The sequence below is a fragment of the Furipterus horrens genome, unplaced genomic scaffold (genome assembly GCF_987537825.1).
Source record: "Furipterus horrens unplaced genomic scaffold, mFurHor1.1.pri manual_scaffold_15, whole genome shotgun sequence".
In the NCBI taxonomy this organism is placed as follows: domain Eukaryota; kingdom Metazoa; phylum Chordata; class Mammalia; order Chiroptera; family Furipteridae; genus Furipterus; species Furipterus horrens.
Window position 1 is genome coordinate 11,337,760 of NW_028327185.1, and position 21,018 is coordinate 11,358,777.

The following is a 21,018-nucleotide window of genomic DNA, read 5'->3' on the forward strand; positions in this document are numbered from 1 at the left end:
GCTGCTTTGAAGGGAGTCCAGCAGAGGCTCTGCCTTCTCCAGGGCGCCAAGTTCAACCCTGCTGCTCAGTGTGAGTTGTGAATTAATACACGTCTCTCACAGAATCCATTTCTCATTGATCACAAAGGGTGAGTCCCTTGTGTTTGTTATTGACAGACACCTCTTTATCTTTTTTTCTGTCTTGTTCCCCTAAGTCCATGAATAGGAGAAAATGTGTATTCATTCATACATTCATTAAAAAAAAAAAAAAAAAAAGTAACCTACTAGATGGTAGGTACTCAGCTGAGTACTGTGGAAAAAAGATGACAATGACGTTGTTTCTCCCTGAACAAAGCTCACAATGTAGTCAGGAAGATAACATGAAAAGGAATCTGAATACGGTGTAATGGATGCCGTCATGGATCCTTGAACCTGTTCCTATTCCAAGGCAGCAGGCTACTCCGCTCACTCTGTGCAAACAGCAACATTGTACATGCACTGCCTTTGTCTGGAGTGCCCCTTCTATCAATTTGCTGCCAACGCATCAGATAATAGCAGTGATTATGGCGTAAAAAATTTTCCTGGTTCATTAAGCTGGAAATGTTTTGTTTCTCTTTTATAGCTCAGCTGTATTTTGTTTCCTGTCTAATTATCCATACTGATGTTCTGAAGTGAGCAGGAGAAGAGCTTTTATTTATCTTGTTTGTAGATGTGCCATAAAGGGTAATTTATTTCCTTCTAGTTGAAGAACACGAGAGACAGGGACCTAGGAACCCCGGAGGCTGTCTGTCTAAGTTTGCCAAAACAGAATACGGCTTTGAGCAAAAATCTTATTGGAACAAACTGGATTAGGTCATTTCTAAGGGCACTCTGACTGAGATAATCTATGATTTATACATGAAATTATATATTAGGTGGGTTAACATTAAAAATCAATAACCAGCAACTTAAAAGAATGATTGTAATACAGTGATGAAATATAACCCGTTACTTATGTAGAACAATCCACCCAAAGCCCTGGAGAAATATGTTCCACACTATCACATATTGTTCTTATTTATATAGCTTACATAAACCATCTGATGTCCAACAAACTATTGGCAATAGCAAATATCTGGTAGGCGTTTAAAGCTTACTCCATGTTTCCACACATAATCGTCACGACAAATGAGGAAACTGAGGCTTGGAGAGTTCTAGGTCCTTATCCGCGGATGCCCAGACAGCAAAGGGTAGAGGCAGAGATCAGGACTCACATTTGCATCTCCTCCCTCTGAATTCAGTGTTTTAATGTTTCAACACGCTTCTCCAAGGAAATTCTCAGGACGATGTTAGTTTAAACCACATGCTGGAGGTTGGGGGTGGGGGGAGGAAGCCCTACTGCGTGTGTTGAGGCTGGTCAAGCACCGGGTGTGGCTCACTCAGGCCTGTGGTGACGGTCTTGGGGGAGCTGAGGGCTGACATGGAGCAGGGAACTACTATTTCAGACCTCCTCTCCTCCAGGGGGTTGACAGTCGGCAGGTTTGACGTGTGCCAGCAAAAACAGCAAAGGAAAGAAATGATTCAAATTAAATAACATTAACCGAAACTCCTGGTTCTTAAGAACTCCGCCTACACCTGTCATTGAGTGGCTTCTTGAGACTTCTTCTCTGTAACAAATGGTTTTCACATCAGCTGGAATTATACCCCAGTCTGCCAAATTGTTTTTCATATATCATTTCATTCTTTCATGTTTCTGCAATATGACTCCAAGTCTTACAGTATTAGTGGGATTGTATTTTACTCTTTGAAATCGTCATCATTTTCAAACTGAAAGATTCTGGACCTTTCTAATCTTTGAACACTATGCCTCAAATGACAATAATTCTTACACTGGGGTTCTGGTGTGCACCTCCCCACTCTCCTTTTGGGAGGTTAAGGTTTCCATTATCTACCTGTGTAGGAGATATCTCCCCAGCCTTATTTACTAAAGATTTATCAAGTTTATTTTCCAGAAGCTGCTCCATTGATGAGGTGATGATGTATGTTTGTCTGAGATCAGATTAATAGATTGCATAATTGATTACTGCGTTGATCACCCAGAGCATGTAAAAACCTCCCTACTAAGCACTCTCCCTCTTCGGAGTGAGCCCATGACTTTCTTCCCTCCCAGGTGTGCATCTCCTAAACTCTAAAGATCCCCACGAGACTGGCAACCCTGGGAGCAGTGGGGAGCGGCAGCTCCTCCTGGGTTAAGCCCCTGAACCTGTCTGCAAGGCCCCTTTCTCTGACTTCCCAGTGAGCCAAAGCAGCCCACCTGGGCTCTCTCCTGCTGCTTCTATCCTAAGCCCTTCCTTGTTTCACTGTCCCCAGCTTTAATAAAAGTACTCTCAAAATAAAATAAAATAAAAAATAACTTCCCTACTAGACAAAAACAAGTGTTGTCGGAACACATATAGCAAGGGTATGTTTTGTTACTCACTCTTTTAACCAGAGCACTGTATTATATTTAATATCTGAAACTTGCAGAGTGTATTAAACTTTCATGTTCATAATCTGTTACAAAGGTAATGAAGAGTAGTTGCCTCACTTTAAAATTAGACCCTTTAAAATAAGAGAATGTAGAATCATAAGAATATAGAAATCTGAGAGATTACAGAGCTTTCATTAAAAACTGCTCCAAACAAAAGTGACAGGCCTTCTTTAAAAGTGTCTTTTGTCCAGCTGGTGGGAAATGAGTCTGCGACCCAACCAACTGTAGCATATAAATGTCTTGACCCAAACCAGAATGTGAAACTAGAATATTCCTATGACGGACTAGAGCACTGAGTGTTATTATAATTAGCCATAAGATACTTAAGAAAGAGTTGCTGCTTTCTTTGATATTAAAGACTTTATTAAAAATTCCAAACAAAAAGTAATTTTAATTTAATTATAATGCACTTCTAAACCCTAAAGATCTTCTAAATTTAAACTTACTTTCAGGAGAAGAATGCTCTATTAGAGTATGCTGAATTTTATTCTGGACATTCCACTTAGGACATCCTAATTAACATCTCGTTTCAATTTTTAGACATTTCTTGGTGAAAAACTGATATCACGTCACCTATGCTTTTCTCTAATCAAACCCATCAAATCTATCTGAAGTTTATTAAAAAACCAGACCAGAGACCAAAGAAAAAGTTAAGATCAGAAGAGACAAAAGGGAAAAAATCCCCACAATTTATCATTTAAACTACGTAGAGATATTGTTTTGACTAATAATTTAAAATGCTTTGAAAACTTAAAGCACCATGCAAACATCACAGTTAACACAGGTCATGCAGGCTCAATGGGATTCAAACGCATTCCCGAGAAAAAATAAGGCTGAGAATCCATTTAATAAACTAGACACAAAACATTTGTTATGAGTGACCTATCACCTTCCACCTCTGTAGAGCCAGCTTTTCTTACCTGGTTTCCACGGGGGCAGGGAGCTTCAGGCAAGTGAGAAATTTGTGACTCAGGAGAAATACACTTGTATCACCAGTCACCAAAAGAAGCCTGTAACTATTACTTGTGCCCTCTGGAATCTAGCTTAACAGTGCTCTGAGGCAAGCATTCGTCTTGAGAAACTGAAGATTCAAAATTTAAAAATGCAACGATATGTGAGTACATAGCTTATAGCTAGCTATCTCTAGCAAAATTTCAAGATCCATCATATTAACGGTGTTTTAGGGGGTTAAGCAACAAACACTCAAATCATAACTGTGATAATTTTAATTAAAATATACAGATTCTTCTTCTTCTTTTTTTTTTTTTTTTTTTTTTTTTGAGAGACAGAGAGAGGGAGGGAGGAAGTGATGGAGAGAAACACAGATCAGTTGCCTCTTGCACTTGCCCCCACTGAGGACCAAAGCAGCAAACTAGGCACGTGCTCTGACCAGGAATCCAACTGGGAAGCTTTCACTTTGCAGGACCTTGCCCAACCAACTGAGCCACACTCATCAGGGCAAAATATACAGATATTTTAAAGTAGCTTTGGAAGAAGATGATGTTAAAAAAAAAGGAAGAGGTATAAAGGGAAATAATTTTTAAGAAGAGATTAATTATGGTGCCATGTTTATGACAAAATTACCAGTGTTCAGAAAAACAAATAAAATCTGTGGCCATTCATAAAAATTTTCTTTCAAGTGCATAAAGACTATATTTTAACGACAGAAAAATATTACTTTTCTTTAAAAACTATAGATTTGATTTAATGTCCTTTTAAAAAATCAAAACAAATAAAATCCATCCCCAAATATTTGTGGCAAATCACTTGACAGTCTGTTTCTTCATCTAAAAAGTGAGCTGTTTAGCCTAGAATATCTCTATAGAGTCCCTCTTAATCTAATATTGTATATTTTGCTTTGAGAGGTAAAATCAATAAGTATATACTCATTCACTAAACAATTATTTTAGCCCTTATTTATATGTTAGCCACTATTCCATCCCTGGAAATGTAGTGGGGAACAAGAAAGATATTAGTCTTCATTCACCAAACTTGTCAATCAGAGAAATCAAGGTTGGAGCACTGTTTGCTATAACCAATAATCTCTACAAAAATAATGAAGGTGGAACTGTTAGGACAGCAGCATTGCCTCTCTTTGAGACAGATAAATTCCATTTTGTTATTGTTGTTAACATATCAAGCCAGGAACCCCGTTATTTTGCGAAACAAATGAGATCTAATTCAGAACACTACAGCGACGCTCTAAATTTTCTGAAATCAGATGGCTATCCCTCACTATCAGGACGCCGGATTGGTATTGAAATATTGCCACTTGAATAAACATTCCAGATGGAAGCAGGGGGGTCCACCCTAGCAATATAATTTTCTAGGCCTTCTACCAAAATAACGAACGACCATATAGGCAGAAAGGAAATGAAGTTCTGAGCTGGGCACATACTTCCCTTTAATCTTCGCAATGGCTTGGCAAGGGAAATAAATAGTAGCATCCTTTCTTTTTCGATGAGAAAACAGGCTCGGGGTGAAGCAATTTCATTACAGTCATGTTGCTATAAAGTGGTGAAAGAATGAAAACCCAAGTGTGTCTAGCTCCAAAAGACCCTATTCTTTTTACTACACAAAGCTTGCTTCCTCCAGAAAAGAGACGCTCTGAAGCCGCATTTACCAAAGTTCATTGTGCGCAACACTAATAAGGCAAGATGCTCCACGAACCTAAATGGATTCATTCAACGTTCTAGGAACTCTTGGAAGTGCTAAGCCTGCCCAAGGCAGTGAAGTAGTACGTAAAAGACATGCTTAATTTTATTTAATCAGCTTTTCCCAAAACTCGTTTGATGATCAAACCCAGATGTTTTTTTCACTTAACATTATTAACGTCTCTTGAAACCAATTTAAGTAATTTGGCCTATGCTTAGCTAAGTGACAGAAAAGGGGAAAGAGGGTTGAATGAGAGTTTCAAAGTGGAAATTCCATTTACAAAGCAATTAAAATGAAAAACTAGCAGTTACGAGGGAAGCATTTTAACAACGATAAGATACAGCGTGTGCTCTCCCTGTCGCTGGGAGCTGGGGCTGGTGGGTGAATGGAGGGAGTCAGAAGCAGGAAGGAAAACAGACGTAACAGGCAGCATATTTTCAGTTTAAGTTCTTAGTGATTAATGTGAGCTGAAGGTGAAAGGAAGATTTGGGAGAGAAAAGAGGCTTGGGCTGGATCCTGAGGGATATCAAGATTTAGATAAGGGGAGAAGAGCCCGGGGACACGGAAAAGCAAAAATATGTTTGCAGGAGAGGGAAGAAATGATTTTCAGGAACCATGCAGGGAAATTAAATAGGAAAGGTAGGGCTCATCCAGCTTATAGATAATCATACAGAAACCATTCTGTTGGTAAGGATGGAAGGAGTAATTAAAATCTGGAAGATCATTTAGAAAATCGATTAATCTGGATATTAAGTGTGATGAGACAGAGTTTTGAATTTTAAAATTGGCAGGGCCCTTAGAGCAAAGTTAACAAATGTCTTATCTAATGCATCGGTAGATCCTCTAACCCACTTATTCTTTTCTTTTCTATTGTTTTTTTATTACAGTCTCCCATTGCTCCCCCATACCCTGCCGCCCCCCTCCTACATTCAATCCCCACCCTGTTGTCCATGTCAATGGGTCATTCATACTAGTTCCTAGACTAGACCCTTCCCCTTCTTTCGCTCCCTTTGCCCGTCCCTCCCACCCCCGCCCCCGGCACTGTCAGTCTGTTCCTTGTTTGCACGCCTCTGGCTCTAACCCACTTATTCTTGCACTACACATCTGATAACATTAGCCCAGAGAGGTCACTGAGTTTTCCTCCCGTCACACAGCTCACTCGCAACACACTTGAGCAGAGAACTCATGTCTTTGGACTGCCAAGGAGCACAGTACTTATGAATTGAGCATAAAACGGTGCCAAAGAAAGGAAGTGTAGAATGGGGAGCGAGGCAAGGACGTATCATAAATCAGCACATTTGACAGAGAGGTGGTTTCTGTTTGAAGAGCCCCAGTGAAAATAAAGACAAATGACCAAAAACCTCTTCTACCTCCTTCTCTGCTACAACTCAGTCCAGTCAGTACCTTTTACAAACAAAAGTGTTAGGTTTAGAGGTTTCTGCCAGTAAAGAAACAATTATAAAAGGCAGAGTATCTCAAAAAACATGTGAGAGGCTTAACAGAAAAGGATGAACTTCTTTATGTGCTAAAATTTTTCTCATAAAAAAGTTGGCTTGCTTGAATCCCCTCTCTACCTCACGTTATAACCCTTTTATTTGGTATTCAATATTCACCATTACGACATCAATTTGTTTGAAACGTGTTTGGTGCCAGGTCAAAGATACTGACAACAAAACAAAAAAACTTCACAGTGAAACTCAAGGGTGACCAAAAAGGTAGGTTTCCTTCCCAGAGAAGGAAAACTCTGATTCCAAAAAACCTCCGCTGCCTTGCGGCATACCTCTTCAGGGGAAAGGCTAAGGGAGTAAACCCCGACAGAAAATCTGGAGCCGGAGTCCCTAAGGCGGTTTGACGTTGTAGTCAACACCGGCAACTCCTGCGGCGCACCTGAAGCCAAGCTGTATTGACTCCGTCTTTCCCTTGGATCCTTCAGCTGCGAAGAGAGGGGGGGGTCTGCTGCATGGGCAACAGCAGACCCTCCATATTACCCTGCCCAGGCTCTGTAGCTTCAGCGTCATCGCAAGATGTCGATTCAACACGGGAGGAGACAGATACCATGTCACTCCCGAGTCGGACTGCACAGCCATTCTCGGCGGTGCAGATAGACTCTTAAGAAGCTACACCATCGTCTCTCGAGACGGACGGCTGCCGACGACGACTATCTGAAAGCACACTCGGATATTCAAATATGTATATATAAAACATATATATATATATATGTATATAGAGAAGGAAAACTCTGACTCCAAAAAACCTCCACTGCCTTGCGGCATACCTCTTCAGGGGAAAGGCTAAGGGAGTAAACCCCGACAGAAAATCCGGAGCCGGAGTCCCTAAGGCGGTTTGACGTTGTAGTCAACACCGGCAACTCCTGTGGCGCACCTGAAGCCAAGCTGTATTGACTCCGTCTTTCCCTTGGACCCTTCAGCTGCGAAGAGAGGGGGGGTCTGCTGCATGGGCAACAGCAGACCCTCCATATCACCCTGCCCGGGCTCTGTGGCTTCAGTTTCACTGGAGAGGACACTCCAGCGTCATCACAAGATGTCGATTCAACACGGGAGGAGACAGATACCGTGTCACTCCCGAGTCGGACAGCACAGCCATTCTCGGCGGTGCAGATAAGACTCTTAAGAAGCTACACCATCGTCTCTCGAGACGGACGGCTGCCGATGATATATGTATATATACTTATAGCGAAAGAGCCTTCTCGCGTAAGTCCGGCGCTCACGTTCAGGACCGAAAGTAGGAGCACAGAGAACAGAAAACACCGAGGGCAAACACGGTGGCCAAAAGGGCAGAAATTACCACTTGTCCGCCAGCAAGCGCGGCTAAACGATACAGTAGCGAATCTCCCGCCACAGTTGTCACACCGCGGGATCAAGAGGCAGGTGGGGCCCGCCCAGCGCGACCGCAGACAAAGACTACCATTCCCGACTCCGCACGGGGCCCAGGAGCCCAGCCGCCCCGGCAATTCAGGGCGCAAGGCATTGTGGGAATCATAGTCTTTCTTTCCCTGCGCTCATTGGAGGCGGGGAGAGTCTATTTTATGTAAATACCGGCCTTTCCCGACACTGCTTCCCTTTCCTTCTCTTTCTTCCCCCACTTTTCACGCGGAGTTTAAAAATTCCCGCGGCGCCGGCGCCTGAGGCCGGAACACTCGCGAGAACTCAGGTCTCCGCGGCGGGATCTCCTCTCCATCTCCCCGCCCTCTCCGCACCCCCTTTTCCCTCCCCTCCGGGGCGTGTGGGACTCGCTCTGTCCGCCCTGGGTAATGCGCAGAGAAGGGCCGGCGCTGTCCAAGCGAAGGAGGTAGAGTCGCGTGGGAGAGGACCCGGAACCGCGGCGCGGTTTTCGTCGCCGAGCCGTGAGCCGGCCTGCAGCTGGCGCCGGCACTCTCCGGGTGTGTGGCTCTAAGGCAGTCGGTCAGAAGGGACGCCAGCGGAGGCCCGCGAGCAGAGAAGGCGCTTCCGCGCGGCGGAGGTGTGCGCCTCCTGCCTGTGGTGGCCGTGTGTCCCGGGAGATGGTGTGACGGACCGCGCGGGAGGAGATCTCGCCTCGCGCCCCACTGGACTCGGCGGCCGCGGCGTCTCGGTCACCCGCCCTTCTCAGGTAGGTAGGGGGAAGGGAAGGAGGGAGCTGGGCTCGCGCGGCGGAGGGCGGGTCTGCGCGGCCTGGGCCCCGTGCGGAGGCCCGGCTTCCCTCGCCCGCGGGGCCCACCTCGTGCGGGGCCTAGGCCCGGCTTTTACCCGCCCGACGAGCGGCCTCGCCCCGGCTCGCGGCCCGGGCCCGAGGGGGCGAACGCGAGCGTTGGCGGTTGCTGCACCCTCCAGGCGCGGGTTATGTAAGCTGCAGTTCGGGCACATGGCAGGCGGACCTCGACCGGTCTCCAGTGTGGCTGGGCTCCTGGCGGGCCTCCCGCTGGGGAGCCCTGATTTTCTTTGGAACTGGCTTTACTATGGGCCGGACTCCACATGCTCCTGGGTTTGGCTCGGGTGAGTCCAGGCAGGGAAAAAGTTGGACTCGTGATTTAAAAGGTGCGGTGAATGGGTCGGAAAACGGAGATTTAAAATAACCGTACGTCTTGACGTCGGTATTAACTCACTTTACTTGCCCCACCTGCAGATTTAAAACAACTGTACATCTTGGACTGGGTATTAATTTTCCCTAGGTCCACCTGGAAACTCGAGACAGTTACTGGTTGACATGGGGGGGGGCATTTTCATAATAGCTGCTGCTATTATTATTATTATTATTATTTTGAGCAGGCAGTTGGAGAAATATCTGAAAGAACCTGGGTTCTTTAGGATAAAATATAAGTCTCTTGGAAACTCTTAAATTTTATTCTCAAATTATCGTAAGGAGCCAGGAGATTTCAAGAACCTCTTAAATGAACTTACACTGATTGGGCCTGTGAGGAGAGAAGAAATTAGGGTAGGTTTAGGATAGGTTTACTCATTTTGGAGTGTTTAACCGGAGATACCTAACAAGCCCCGTTTCAGTTAATGCCTGAGAGATGCTCTGTGTTAAGCGCTGTAGGAAGGCTACACCCTTCTGTACTGTAGTTTTTGATACTGATTTTTCAAGAGCAATAATTTTTACTAAAGACTCGTATAGGGTAATTTTGTGACACACTTAAAACACTGCAGCTGCTCCAGAATCTTCCCCAATCCTGGGCCCATTTTCTTAAAGATGCATTTAAAAAAATTTTTTTTATTTATTTTTAGGGAGAGGGAGAAGGGAGGGAGAAAGAGAGGGAGAGAAACATTAATGTGTGGTTGCCTCTCACCTGCACCCCTCTGGGGACCTGGCCAGCAACCCAGACATGTGCCCTGACTGGGAATCGAACCAGCAACCCTTTGGTTTGCAAGCCAGTGCTCAGTCTACTGAGCCACACCAGCCAGGGCTAAAGATGCATTTTGATGTCCCTTTGCTGATGTCTTTCAGTCTGGAGTGCCATCTCTGCCTTTTTTTCAAGATCTCAAATTTCAAATCCTTTTTAGTGTAAATGCCATCTTCTCCATGCTTTCTTTCTTTTCTCTTGACCCCACCTCTTTCCTGGGGTCCCACAGCATTTTTATTCAATACCTCTGTTGTAGCATTTATTAGCTCTGATATTCTGATGGGTGTGTATGTCCTCTTCCAGAATAGAACTTTAGTTTGGGGAAGTAGGTGATCCTTCTGCCCCGCATTCCTTTTCCAATACAATGTTATTGGTGATTAAGAAATGTTTGAATTAAGTTTGAAAGATCAGCTGCTAAAAGGTTCAGAGTTTCTGGTCCCACTGTATATATTTACATCATAATTGTCTTTTTAAGTCAAAAAGGAAAATAAATATGCACACAAAATATTTTATAGAAGTGTTTGCTCAGTACATATATATTGCAGTATAATTATTGAACAACTAGGTGAACAACTAGTTTTGTTTTCTCTAGTGGAATTTAGCCGCTTTTGAGGATGTGTGTTTCACACAACTGATTTATTGGATTCTGCATTAATATCCTAGTAATTTTGCAAATTTTGTTTTGCTTAATACCGAAACAATGTATACTTAAACATAAGTTGGGCCCAATATTGAGTTTTTTAGAGCAGCTTTAGGTTCACAGCAAAACTGAGTGGAAGGTACAGAGACTTCCAGTCCCTATGCCTCTTCCCTGCTTCTAGTCATGCATAGCTTCCTCCACCATCAACATCCCCCCCAAAGTCAGAGCAGACGGGGAACGTGCACTGATACATCATCATCTGTAGTTTACGTTAGGGTTTACTCTTGCTGGTGTACGTTTTATGGGTTTGGACAAATGCATGGCATATATTCACCATTAGGAGCAAAGGAGTTTCACTGCCCCATAAATCCTGTGTTCTGCCTGTTCATCCCTCCCTCCCTCTCTGCAGACCCCTGGCAACCAGTAATCTTGTTGCTGTTTCCACTGTCGTACCTTTTTCAGAATATCGTATAGTTGGAATCATGCAGTGTGTAACCTTTTCAGATGGGCTTCTTCCACTTTGTGATACGCATTTAAACATCCTCCAAGTCTTTTCATGGCTTGACAGGTTTTTTTTTTTTTAGCACTGAATAGTCATTGTATGGACTGTACAGCACTGTTTATCCACTTACTGAAGGATATGTTGGTTGTTTCCAGGTTTTGATAATTATGAGTAAAGTTGTTACATACATCCACGTGCAGGTTTTTGTGTAGACATGGTTTTAGCTCCTTTGGATAAACACCGAGGAGTACGGTTGTTGGATCACATGGTATGAATATCTTTAGCTTTGTAAGAAACTGTCAAACTGTCTTCCAAAGTGGAGGTACCATTTTGTATTCCTACCAGCAGTGAATGACGGTTCCTGTTGCTCCACATCTCCACAGCATTTGGTGTTTTCAGTGTTGTGTATTTTCACCAAAATAATAGGTGAATAGGTGTGTGGTGGTATGTCAGATTTTTTTTTTAATGTTGACTTCAGAATTCCACTCTGAGAAATGTTTTTTTTAGGCCCAGCACCTGTTTCCCACAAAAGAGCATATACATGTTAATTACCTTCAATTTACAGTCACTGCAGTTCTGCCAATAAATGAGTAATACATACTCAGATCACCTAAGCTGTGATGTTCTGAGTGTTCTTAGTTCTTAGTTCTTAGTTCTCATTTCTCTAACTGCCCAAGATTTGCTGGGATAAACTCATTCTCACTCGAATTATTTGGCTGCTTTTGAAGATGTGTTATGAAATGATTCTTTCTTGGAGGGACTACTTTATAGACATTAGTAATTAGCAACAGCAGCTGTGCTGATCCCATCTGGCACCACCTGGCGATCACAAATGACAGGAGAGGAATCAGTTCACTCGCTTCAGGCAACGCAGTTCAGTTCTGTGTCTGTCACTGCAGATGGAGGAGAACAGTCCCACTCTTGGTTGGGCAGCCAGGTTAGTGCTGCTGCTGGGGAATGTCTTCTGGGGGGTCTGTTTCAGCCTCAGGAAACAAGACTGTTCCATTTATAGAAATTTCATCATGAAGATCCTGACACTCAGCATCTTAAGATGATGGTTTTCGTGTTACTTTGTTTTCAAAGTCCACAGCCAACACCTTTAATTCATTTCAGGGCTCAATTCGTTACTTTTAAGCTTCAACCTGCTGGTCTGCTTCTGTCTCTGCAAATACCAAAGGCCTGGGGCTGCTTACTGGGACAGAAGCTGCTGTGGTTTCTTGATGTTGTTGGATGTTTGTTTTTGTTTTTAATCCTTACCCAAGGATATGCTCACTGATTTTAGAGAGGAGAGAGAAGCATCAATGGGTTGCGTCCCGTTTGTGCCCCGACTGGGGATGGAACCTGGAACCTGCAACCTTTTGGTGTACAGATAACGCTCCAACCAACTGAGCATATGGCCAGAGCTCAGTGCTGTTTTAGTTTGTGTTTCTCTCGTGACATAATGTGGAGCATCTTTTCATGTGCTTATTTGCTATCTGTATGTCTTCTTTATTGAGATGTCCGGACATTTTTAAATTGGGTTGTTTGTTTTCTTGCTGGCTTTTAATAATATTGAGATTTTTCTTTTTTTATTGATATTATTGTTTATCTTGTTTGTTCCTGTCCCTGCTAGTATCTTGCTGTCCTAATTTACACATGTTTTAGGACCTGTTAGTTGCAAGTCATCGTGACTCTGGAATTCACAGGAATAGGTTAAGATTTTTTGCCTTTTAGAAATTCATAGTATAGTGGAGAAGACAGACAAACACAGGTAATGAGTTTTTAAAAGTTATATTTAGGATTACTAACACAAAGATGAAAAGAAGTGATCTTAGAGATGACATTAAATATGAAAGCATGATATAGCCAATCACACTGGGACTTAATCCGTGTGCGATGGGCTTTGGGCTAGTGGAGGTGGAAAGAGAAACCGTATAAAGAATGAAAGTGCTAGGCTATAGCAAACTGATGAAAAGTGGTTTGGGAAGTAATGCTGTAAAGATGATCTGGGACTTTCAGATTGTGGAGAGCCTTCATTGCCTCTGACTGAACGTGTTCATTTTAATATGCAGCAGGGAGTCATTGGAGAGTTTTCAGAAGGGGAGTGGCATAACCCATGTGCATCATATTTAAAGGGTATGTGCACTGGCAGCCCGCACATTGTTCTTCCTGTGCCCGCCTCAACCTTGAGAAGGAGTTGACACTTTGTAAATTTCTTTTTAGAGGTTGCCAATGCTGGCATGTCATACCAGCTTTTTTCTTTTGGAACTTGAAATGTGTTGTTTCACTGTCATATAGCTTGCGTGGCTTTCAATGAAAAGTCTCCTGCCATTGTTATCTTTGTTCTTTTGTGTGGGGTGCTACATTTAAGATCTTTGTCCCTTAATTTTTATGTATTTTGGTGGAGTTTCTTCATGTTTCTTGTGCTTTGAGGTCTACTGACCTCTCTGGATTTGTGGGATTATAGTTGTCATCACATAAGGAAAAAACTTCGCCATTTGTTTTTCAAATATTTCTGTCCTCTCCTTTTGGAGATTTCTGTTACAAATATTAGGGCACTTGAGATTCTGCTATATAGCTCTGTCCTTTTCCTTCTGGCCCCAGCCTTTTTTCTCTCTCTGCTTCATTTTAGTTTTTACTGTGGATGTTTACATTTACTAAAACTTTCTGTATCTAATCTGTTAATCCCATTCAGTGTAGTTATCATCTCTAGGAATTTGATTTAGTGTTGTTTGTATCTCCCAAACCTCTTACTAACATGCCCGAGAGGCTGACCATGCGGATTTAACTGAGGCTGAGGCTGAGGCTGACTGTGCGGATTTAACTGGGGAAAGGCAGACCATGTGAATTAAACTGGGGACAGGCTGACTGTGCGGATTTGACTGAGGCTGAGGCTGAGGCTGACTACGTGAATTTAACTGGGACTGATGATGCAGTTTTAAGGAAGGGACATACCTTGCTGCTTTGAAAAGGAACAGACTGACCATGTGGATTACAAAAGGACTAACTATACAGTTTACAAGGAGGCTGAGAATCCACGAGGTTCTGGATTAAAAGCTGGTGGACCCCATAACACAGACGAGGTCTCCCCAATCAGAATTGAACGATTGGCAGCTACTGGTAAAGCTGAACTGTGTTTGGAAAGTAGGGAAAGGGTTTCTCTGACTTTTCTAAAACTAGCCTGGTTTGGTAGGGGGGCGGCAAGGATATGTGTTTATGGGTGTTTTAAAGAACATAAGACTTAACAACAGAAATCCGCAAATAACTAAATCTGTATAACTGTTAAATAAACAATTCTTTTTCTTTTCACTAAAAAAAAAAAAATGCCCGGGCTTTCCTCTGTCCTCTTGGACATAAAGGCTAGAATAACTGGTTTAATTTTCCTCACCTACTAATTCTAATTTATGTGTCATTTTTAGGACTGTTTCTGTTGGTTGTTTTCCCCCACTTATTATGGTTGTATTTTCCTGCTGCTTTGCTTGCAGGGGCGTTTTAAAAATAACTTGAAAAATAAAAAAGATTTTAGAAAGGGAGAGAGGGGGAGAAAGAAACATCTATTTGTTGTTGCATTTATTGATGCATTCACTAGTTGCTCCTTCTATGAGTCCTGACGGGGGCTGAACCAGCAACTTTGGCGTATAGGGATGATGCTGTAACCCAGGAGTCCGCAGCCTCCAGCTGGCTGTGGACCGGTACATGTCTGGGCCTCCTCACAGCGGGAGGTGAACTTAATTGTAATGAGCTTGAATCATCCCCAAACCATCCTTCCCCACCGCTCCCCATGGAAAAATTGTTTTCCGCAAAACCAGTCTCTGGTGCCAAAAAGGTTGGGGGCTGCTGCGCTCACCAGCTGAGCTACCTGGCCAGTGCCTGACAATTTTTGATTGGATGCCAGATATTGTGAATTTTGCTTTCTTAAGTACATGTTCTTTACATGTTCTTGAGCTTTGTTTCGGGATACAGCTAAGTTACTTGGAAACACTTTGATTCTATTGAGGCTTGCTTTTTGAGTTTTTCTTAGACAGGGCTAATTTTTCTCCCTGATACTGAAGCAATCAAATGACTTTCCGAGTACTCTACTCTGTGCCCCATGTATTATGAGGTTTTTCCACTATGGAGCTTTTCCTGGCCCTTGGTAAACTCTAGGGGTTGTTCCTCCTTTATTTTTCCAATGATTCATTCCTTGGCCTCTGGTAATTTCCTTACGTACTTACATTGATCATAGAAGATTCAAAGGAACCCTCTGCAGATCTCTGAAGCTCTTTGTATGGCTTGTTATACCACAGTAATCTGCCTGTGAATTCTAGCTACCTTTGGCTTGGAAGTACTCTCAACTCAGAGAGACCCCTGGGCTCTGTTTGGGTTCATCCCTGTGCTCTGTGTCCTGGACAGTGTACACAGTAAACTGGGACAGGGCTAGAGGTTATCTTGTTTATTTTCTTCCCTAAGGGACCACTATCCTGTGTTACCTGTTGTCCGTTATCTGAACTCGTTTCGTATATTTTGTCCTATTTTTTTTTAAGTGGGAGGGTATATCTGGAATGGAAATAACAATTTTTAAAAAAAATACTGTGACTGTTTGAGCCAGTAGTTCTACATCATAATCTTGGTTTTATATTTTATAAAATAGCTAACAGAAAACACATCCAGCCTCAAAACATTTATATTTTATTTTCAAATAATTGATTATTGTGCATTATTTATTCAGATGAACTTTAATTTTTTCATTTATTTTTATAGAGAAGGGAAGGGGGGGAAATACCAATTTGTTCCACTTCTTTATGCATTCATTTGTTGATTCTTGTATGTGCCCTGACCAGAGTTCGAACCCACAATTGGTGTATGGGGACGATGCTCTAACCAACTGAGCTACCCGGCCAGGGCCATTCTGATGAACTTCGTTATCACCTTGTGAAAGTCTTAAAAATTCTGTTGGGATGATCTTGATTGAACTGCAGTTATCATGAAACTTTTGCTGAATGTCTATGAACATGCCACTGAGTACACTTTGAGGAAAGCTGCCATATAGATTTCTAAAGGTTTTAGCTCTGGATAAATGACTTCTTGGTTTTAAGTGTAATAGGAAAATATTTTAACTTCAGTTTATCATTACACTGGTTTTATCAAGGCTATAGAAGGAAACAACATAACACCATGATGGTGGCCTTTCCTACCTAAATTTGTTTAAAATTTTCTTCTGTACCAAGATACTTAGGAAAGAAGGATGTGATCAATTTGTGGAAGGAAATATAGTCCTTTCAGCAACTAAGGCTTCAGCCTAGGACCCTCATATAAATAATGAGATTCTGTATTTGAGGCTAATGGTCATTATTTTCCATCAACTATATATCACAGTAATTATGAACTAATTACTTTAAATTAAATTATAACTTAGGATCTGTTTTGGTTAATAAAAAAAGACTTCCACTTTAAAAAATATATTTATTGAATTTAGAGAGACAGGAAGAGGGGAGAGAAGAAAAAAAAAATCTGATATGAGAAACATTGGTTGGTTTCCTCACACACACTCCCTAACCAGGGATTGAACTTGCAGCCTAGGTATATGCCTTGACTGGGAATCAAACCCCTAGCTTTTTGGTGTATTAGATGATGCTCCAGCCAACTGAGTCACACTGGCCATTGCAGAAGACTTCCACTTTTAATGACTAAGCATTCTCATACATAATTTTAAAAGTTTTTTGAGTTAATAGTAATGAATCTTAAGTTTTTTGAGGCAGTTGATTACATTTTAATCTATAAAATAGCATTTATACTGAACAGAAAATTTAAACTCTTCTTTTGTTAACTTTTTGAGTGATCTTTTCAAAACATTTTTTTCACATAAAATTTTTTTGGGACAGGGGTTAAGTACTTGCCAATTATAGCTTTCGGTAAAGAGTAAGAATCGCAAGGCAAAAGCAAGGAACAAGGTCAAAGGCCATAGACAGTCTAGTTAGAGATCTGGCATTTAACAGGCTGAGTCTTTAGAAATAGAAATGATAGGAGTGCAGGTTATTTTGTTGTTTTGTAAAATGGGCAGTTTTTGGTGAACACATCATGCATGGTAAAGGGAGAAGGAAACCATTTATTCATATATTTAACCAATATTTTGTACACTCTCCACAGTGTGGGTACTACTAGGATTAAATGATGAGTAAGGTATGTGTTTGTGTCCTGAGAGCTTTCAGTCTAGTTGAGGATACAAAGAGGCATTTATACAGCGTGATAAGTGCATACAAGATAGGGGAAGTACCAGATTTCCTAGGAACAAATAGGAGAATTATAACTTAACGTAGACATGAAGGGGCGGTGTTGGCGTTGGAGAATAAGGAAAGTTTCTGGAAGGATCATTATTTTAGCTAAATTCAGAGTTTTGGGGTGATATCAGGTAGTGTGAGTCCTTAAACTTTGTTATTGTTTCTCAGAATTGCTATCTTTTGCATTTTCAAAGTATTCATTTTAGATTTAAAAAGTTATTTATTGTTATTAATTTTATAAAAATTAAAAATGTTTTTAAAATCCAAGTCATACCAAAAAATATAAAGAAACAAATTATCCCATATTTGGATCACAAAAGTAAACAGTACTGACATTTTGTGACTCTTACATCTCTGTGCGCAGATATACAGATAGAAGAATTTGTATAGAGACTAATTTTATGAAATGGAATAAACTAAATGCTGTTGTTTAGAAAATTAATTTTGTGAGAAAAATAAACCAAAATTTAAGGGACAGGAGTTTTTTAATACAGCAGGTATTTCTTATAAAAATGGTGTTTATTTGGCTCTGACGGGTGTGACTTGATTTGGTTGGGTGTCATTCTGCAAAGCGAAAAGTCCCTGCTTTGATTGCTGGTCAGAGCACATGACTGGGTTGTGTGTTCATATGCGAAATACAGCCAGTCAGTGTTTCTCTTTCTCTTTCTCCTCCCCACTCTCTTACCCTCTCTAAATAAATAAATCAATAAATCAGTGTGTGTTTGGTTCTGAAGGTCTGTTGAGTGGCTTGTACTATTGTTTTACCACAGATTTCAGTTTGATAGTATTGATTTTCTTCTGTGAGAGTGACAACTGAATCCCTGCTAGGAAACCTTCTACCTGGCGAAATGACCTGTACCTGGGATCGTTCTCCTGCCAGGAAGGCTCCTTTAGACTTTTAATGCCTTTCTCCCAGGAAAGCAGCACAGTGCCCTAGATTAATAAGTGGACCTCTGCTGAGGTCTGCGGTGTCTGTAATTAAAGGCTCCTAGACCCGAAAATTTCCTGGAGTTTTCCCGGGATTATCTCTTCACCCCTTTAGTTTACTTCTTTCCAAACTGAAGGCTATTAGAATTCTCTGGATTTTTTTTAACTTACTTTCTTCTGTATTGCTTCATGATGGGTATGTGTGTGAACACATACATGCAAGTGCACATTTATTTTACCCTTGAACAATGCAGGGGATGGGGCAAAGTAAGCTAGAGAAAAGAAAATGTTTTTAAGAAAACCATAAGAGAAAATACATTTATAGTATTTATTGAAAAATGTCCTTGTATAAGTGGACCCATGAAGTTCAAACCATTGTTATTCAAGAATCAACTGTATATATGTATTTTCAACGTGGATAGGTAACAAAGTCTTAAAATGAACCAGTGTATCTGTTCTCTCAGACAGTTAGAGGACTATGGATGCTTTTTAAAAATCCCATGCATTGACCTTTATTAGTGCTGTGTAGTCTGTATTTTGGATTTTTCCATTTATTTCCAGTATTTGACACACTATTTGTTTTGTATCTCAGACCTTCTGTCTGAGCACTATTCTGCCTAAAATCCTTTAGAATTCCCTTTAAGTTGTGGTAAACGCAGTTTTTGTTAAAAATTTGTTTTTAAGGATAACTTCAGTGCTATATATCAATTGTATATTGGTGGCCCTTTTGTTTAGAATTTTGAAGACATTTCAGACTTCTGGCTTCTACTATTGTTGTAAGTCATTTCTTATTCTACATAGGGTTCACTGGTCTTCCTGATTTCAGAGAATTGGTGTTTGTCTACAAATCACAAATCTGAGAAATAGCTTTTAGAATTGCCTATTCTTTACTATTAGTGTTACATTGGCAGGAACTTAGGGGGAGTCTGAATAAACACGTTAGGTCTTCTCCCTCTATTGTCTGTTATTTGTTGAGAGGGCACAAAAGAATGTTTTTAAGTTATAAAGAATCATGGTGCAGTGAATACCTACCTATGTATTCACCACTGAATTTTAGAAAAAACTTCACCATTACCTTGGAATCCCATGTATATTCCTTTCCATTCTAATCCCTTCTTTCTCCTCAAAAGTAACCATTGTGGGTTTTGTGTTCATGATTTTCTTGTTTTAGTCATAGTTTTGTTACATATGTTTTTTTCTTTCAGCAATATTTTGTTTAGATTTAGAGTCTTTTTAGCTTTATAAATGTAATTATTATAACGATTTTCTGCTTTTATTGTTTAATATTATATTCTGACATTTGTTCATATTTTTTCATGTAGCTGCAACATTCTCATTGCTACATTTTTTTCCATTGAGTTCTAAATTTTACTTATTTCATTTTTTGTTCTAGAAGTTCTGTTTTTTTCAAATCTACTCGACCATTTTTTATTTTAATTTTTAGAGTTTCTTCCTCGTTATCTGAAGTATTTGACAGACTTATTTTACTAGCTGTTGATCATGATATCCTAATTCTATGTTGTTATTTTGACTGTCAGTTCATTTTCGTTGGAACTTCATCTTTGAGAACTCTGAAATTGTAGAGACTATTTGGTGGATTCTGTGGATTGCTTGGAGCATTACCAGTTTGAGAATACTTGATATAAATTATTCATCTGAGTATTTTCAGACGACATTGCTTGAATTCGGCCACTAATTTGTGCGAAGGGGAGTTTTATTTTTCTGAGTAGAACTTACAGCCAAGGTCAAAGCAGGCAACTTTATTGCTCTCTGTCCTGCACAAGGGCTGTTTCTCGCGCTCGCCTTTATGCTGATGATACAGTCTTGTGGAGTCTGAATGCAGAGTGGTGGGGTGGGAAGCCTCTTCTTTGCTTATTTGCATTGGCTCTGTGGACCTCAGAGTGCTGAAAACAAGATCAGGGTCACCTGGATTGGATTTGGTGGCCCAAATCCTCAAGGCCCAAGCCAGTTTACTTGTCTTCCACAATTCCTGCTGTCTTCCCTTTTGGCTTTGCCAACTCGTTAATCATTGAAAAAAATACTTTTATATTTTAACCATCATTTTTAGTTGGTTACAGTGAGAATCATTCAGGGAATCTAGTCTTCTATATATTGGAAATGAAGGATAATTAAAATTTTTTTTCTGTCTAGTTAAAGACATGTATCTAACTCAGTTCCTGAGGTTACTGTGGATTTGGACATTTTTAAATGAGTTTTCTTACCTTTTACCATATCAGTAATTTTTCTAAAGTATATATTAATAATATTTTTGGTGTGTGACGCGTTCTTTGAGAGTCATTAGGCAATAAGATTAATTCTAGGGAATCTCTATATCTTTAGGACAGCTGGCTTAATGAATCTACTCTCCTGAGGCTGTTTGGGAAATAACTTTCTTAGGAGATAATACCTCAGACCCAGAAGCACATAATACGTATTTTATAATCAGATTTTAGTTTTAGTTTTTTAACTTTTTGTGTGTTTTTTATTTTTCTTCTGATTAGAGATAGTAGAAGTATATCATAATAATATCTTTTAAAAATAATTACAGTGAAAGTATGCAAGACTTAACAGCACAAGTGACTAGTGGTCTTCTGCAGTTCCCAGAAGTGACTATTGAAGCCCTTGGAGAAGATGAAATAACATTAGAATCCATACTTCGTGGAAAGTTTGCTGCAGGTAAAATAATGTTGCTGAAAATTTACTAATCTGATTTGTAAGATACTAATATGC

At 40.8% G+C, this 21,018-nt stretch overlaps 1 protein-coding gene across 2 annotated transcripts in view; it reads left to right on the forward strand.

Annotated features, from left to right (window-relative positions):
- The first annotated feature begins 8,376 nt into the window (after positions 1-8,376).
- The window catches only part of AHCTF1 (AT-hook containing transcription factor 1), a 74,134-nt gene continuing 61,492 nt past the window's right edge, over positions 8,377-21,018 (forward strand). For both annotated transcript variants that reach the window (XM_090263523.1, XM_090263524.1), the window contains exons 1-2: positions 8,377-8,752; positions 20,837-20,964. In XM_090263523.1, the coding sequence (XP_090119649.1) occupies positions 20,844-20,964 (121 nt within the window). In that variant the 5' untranslated portion in view covers positions 8,377-8,752; positions 20,837-20,843. The remainder of the gene's footprint in view (positions 8,753-20,836; positions 20,965-21,018) is intronic.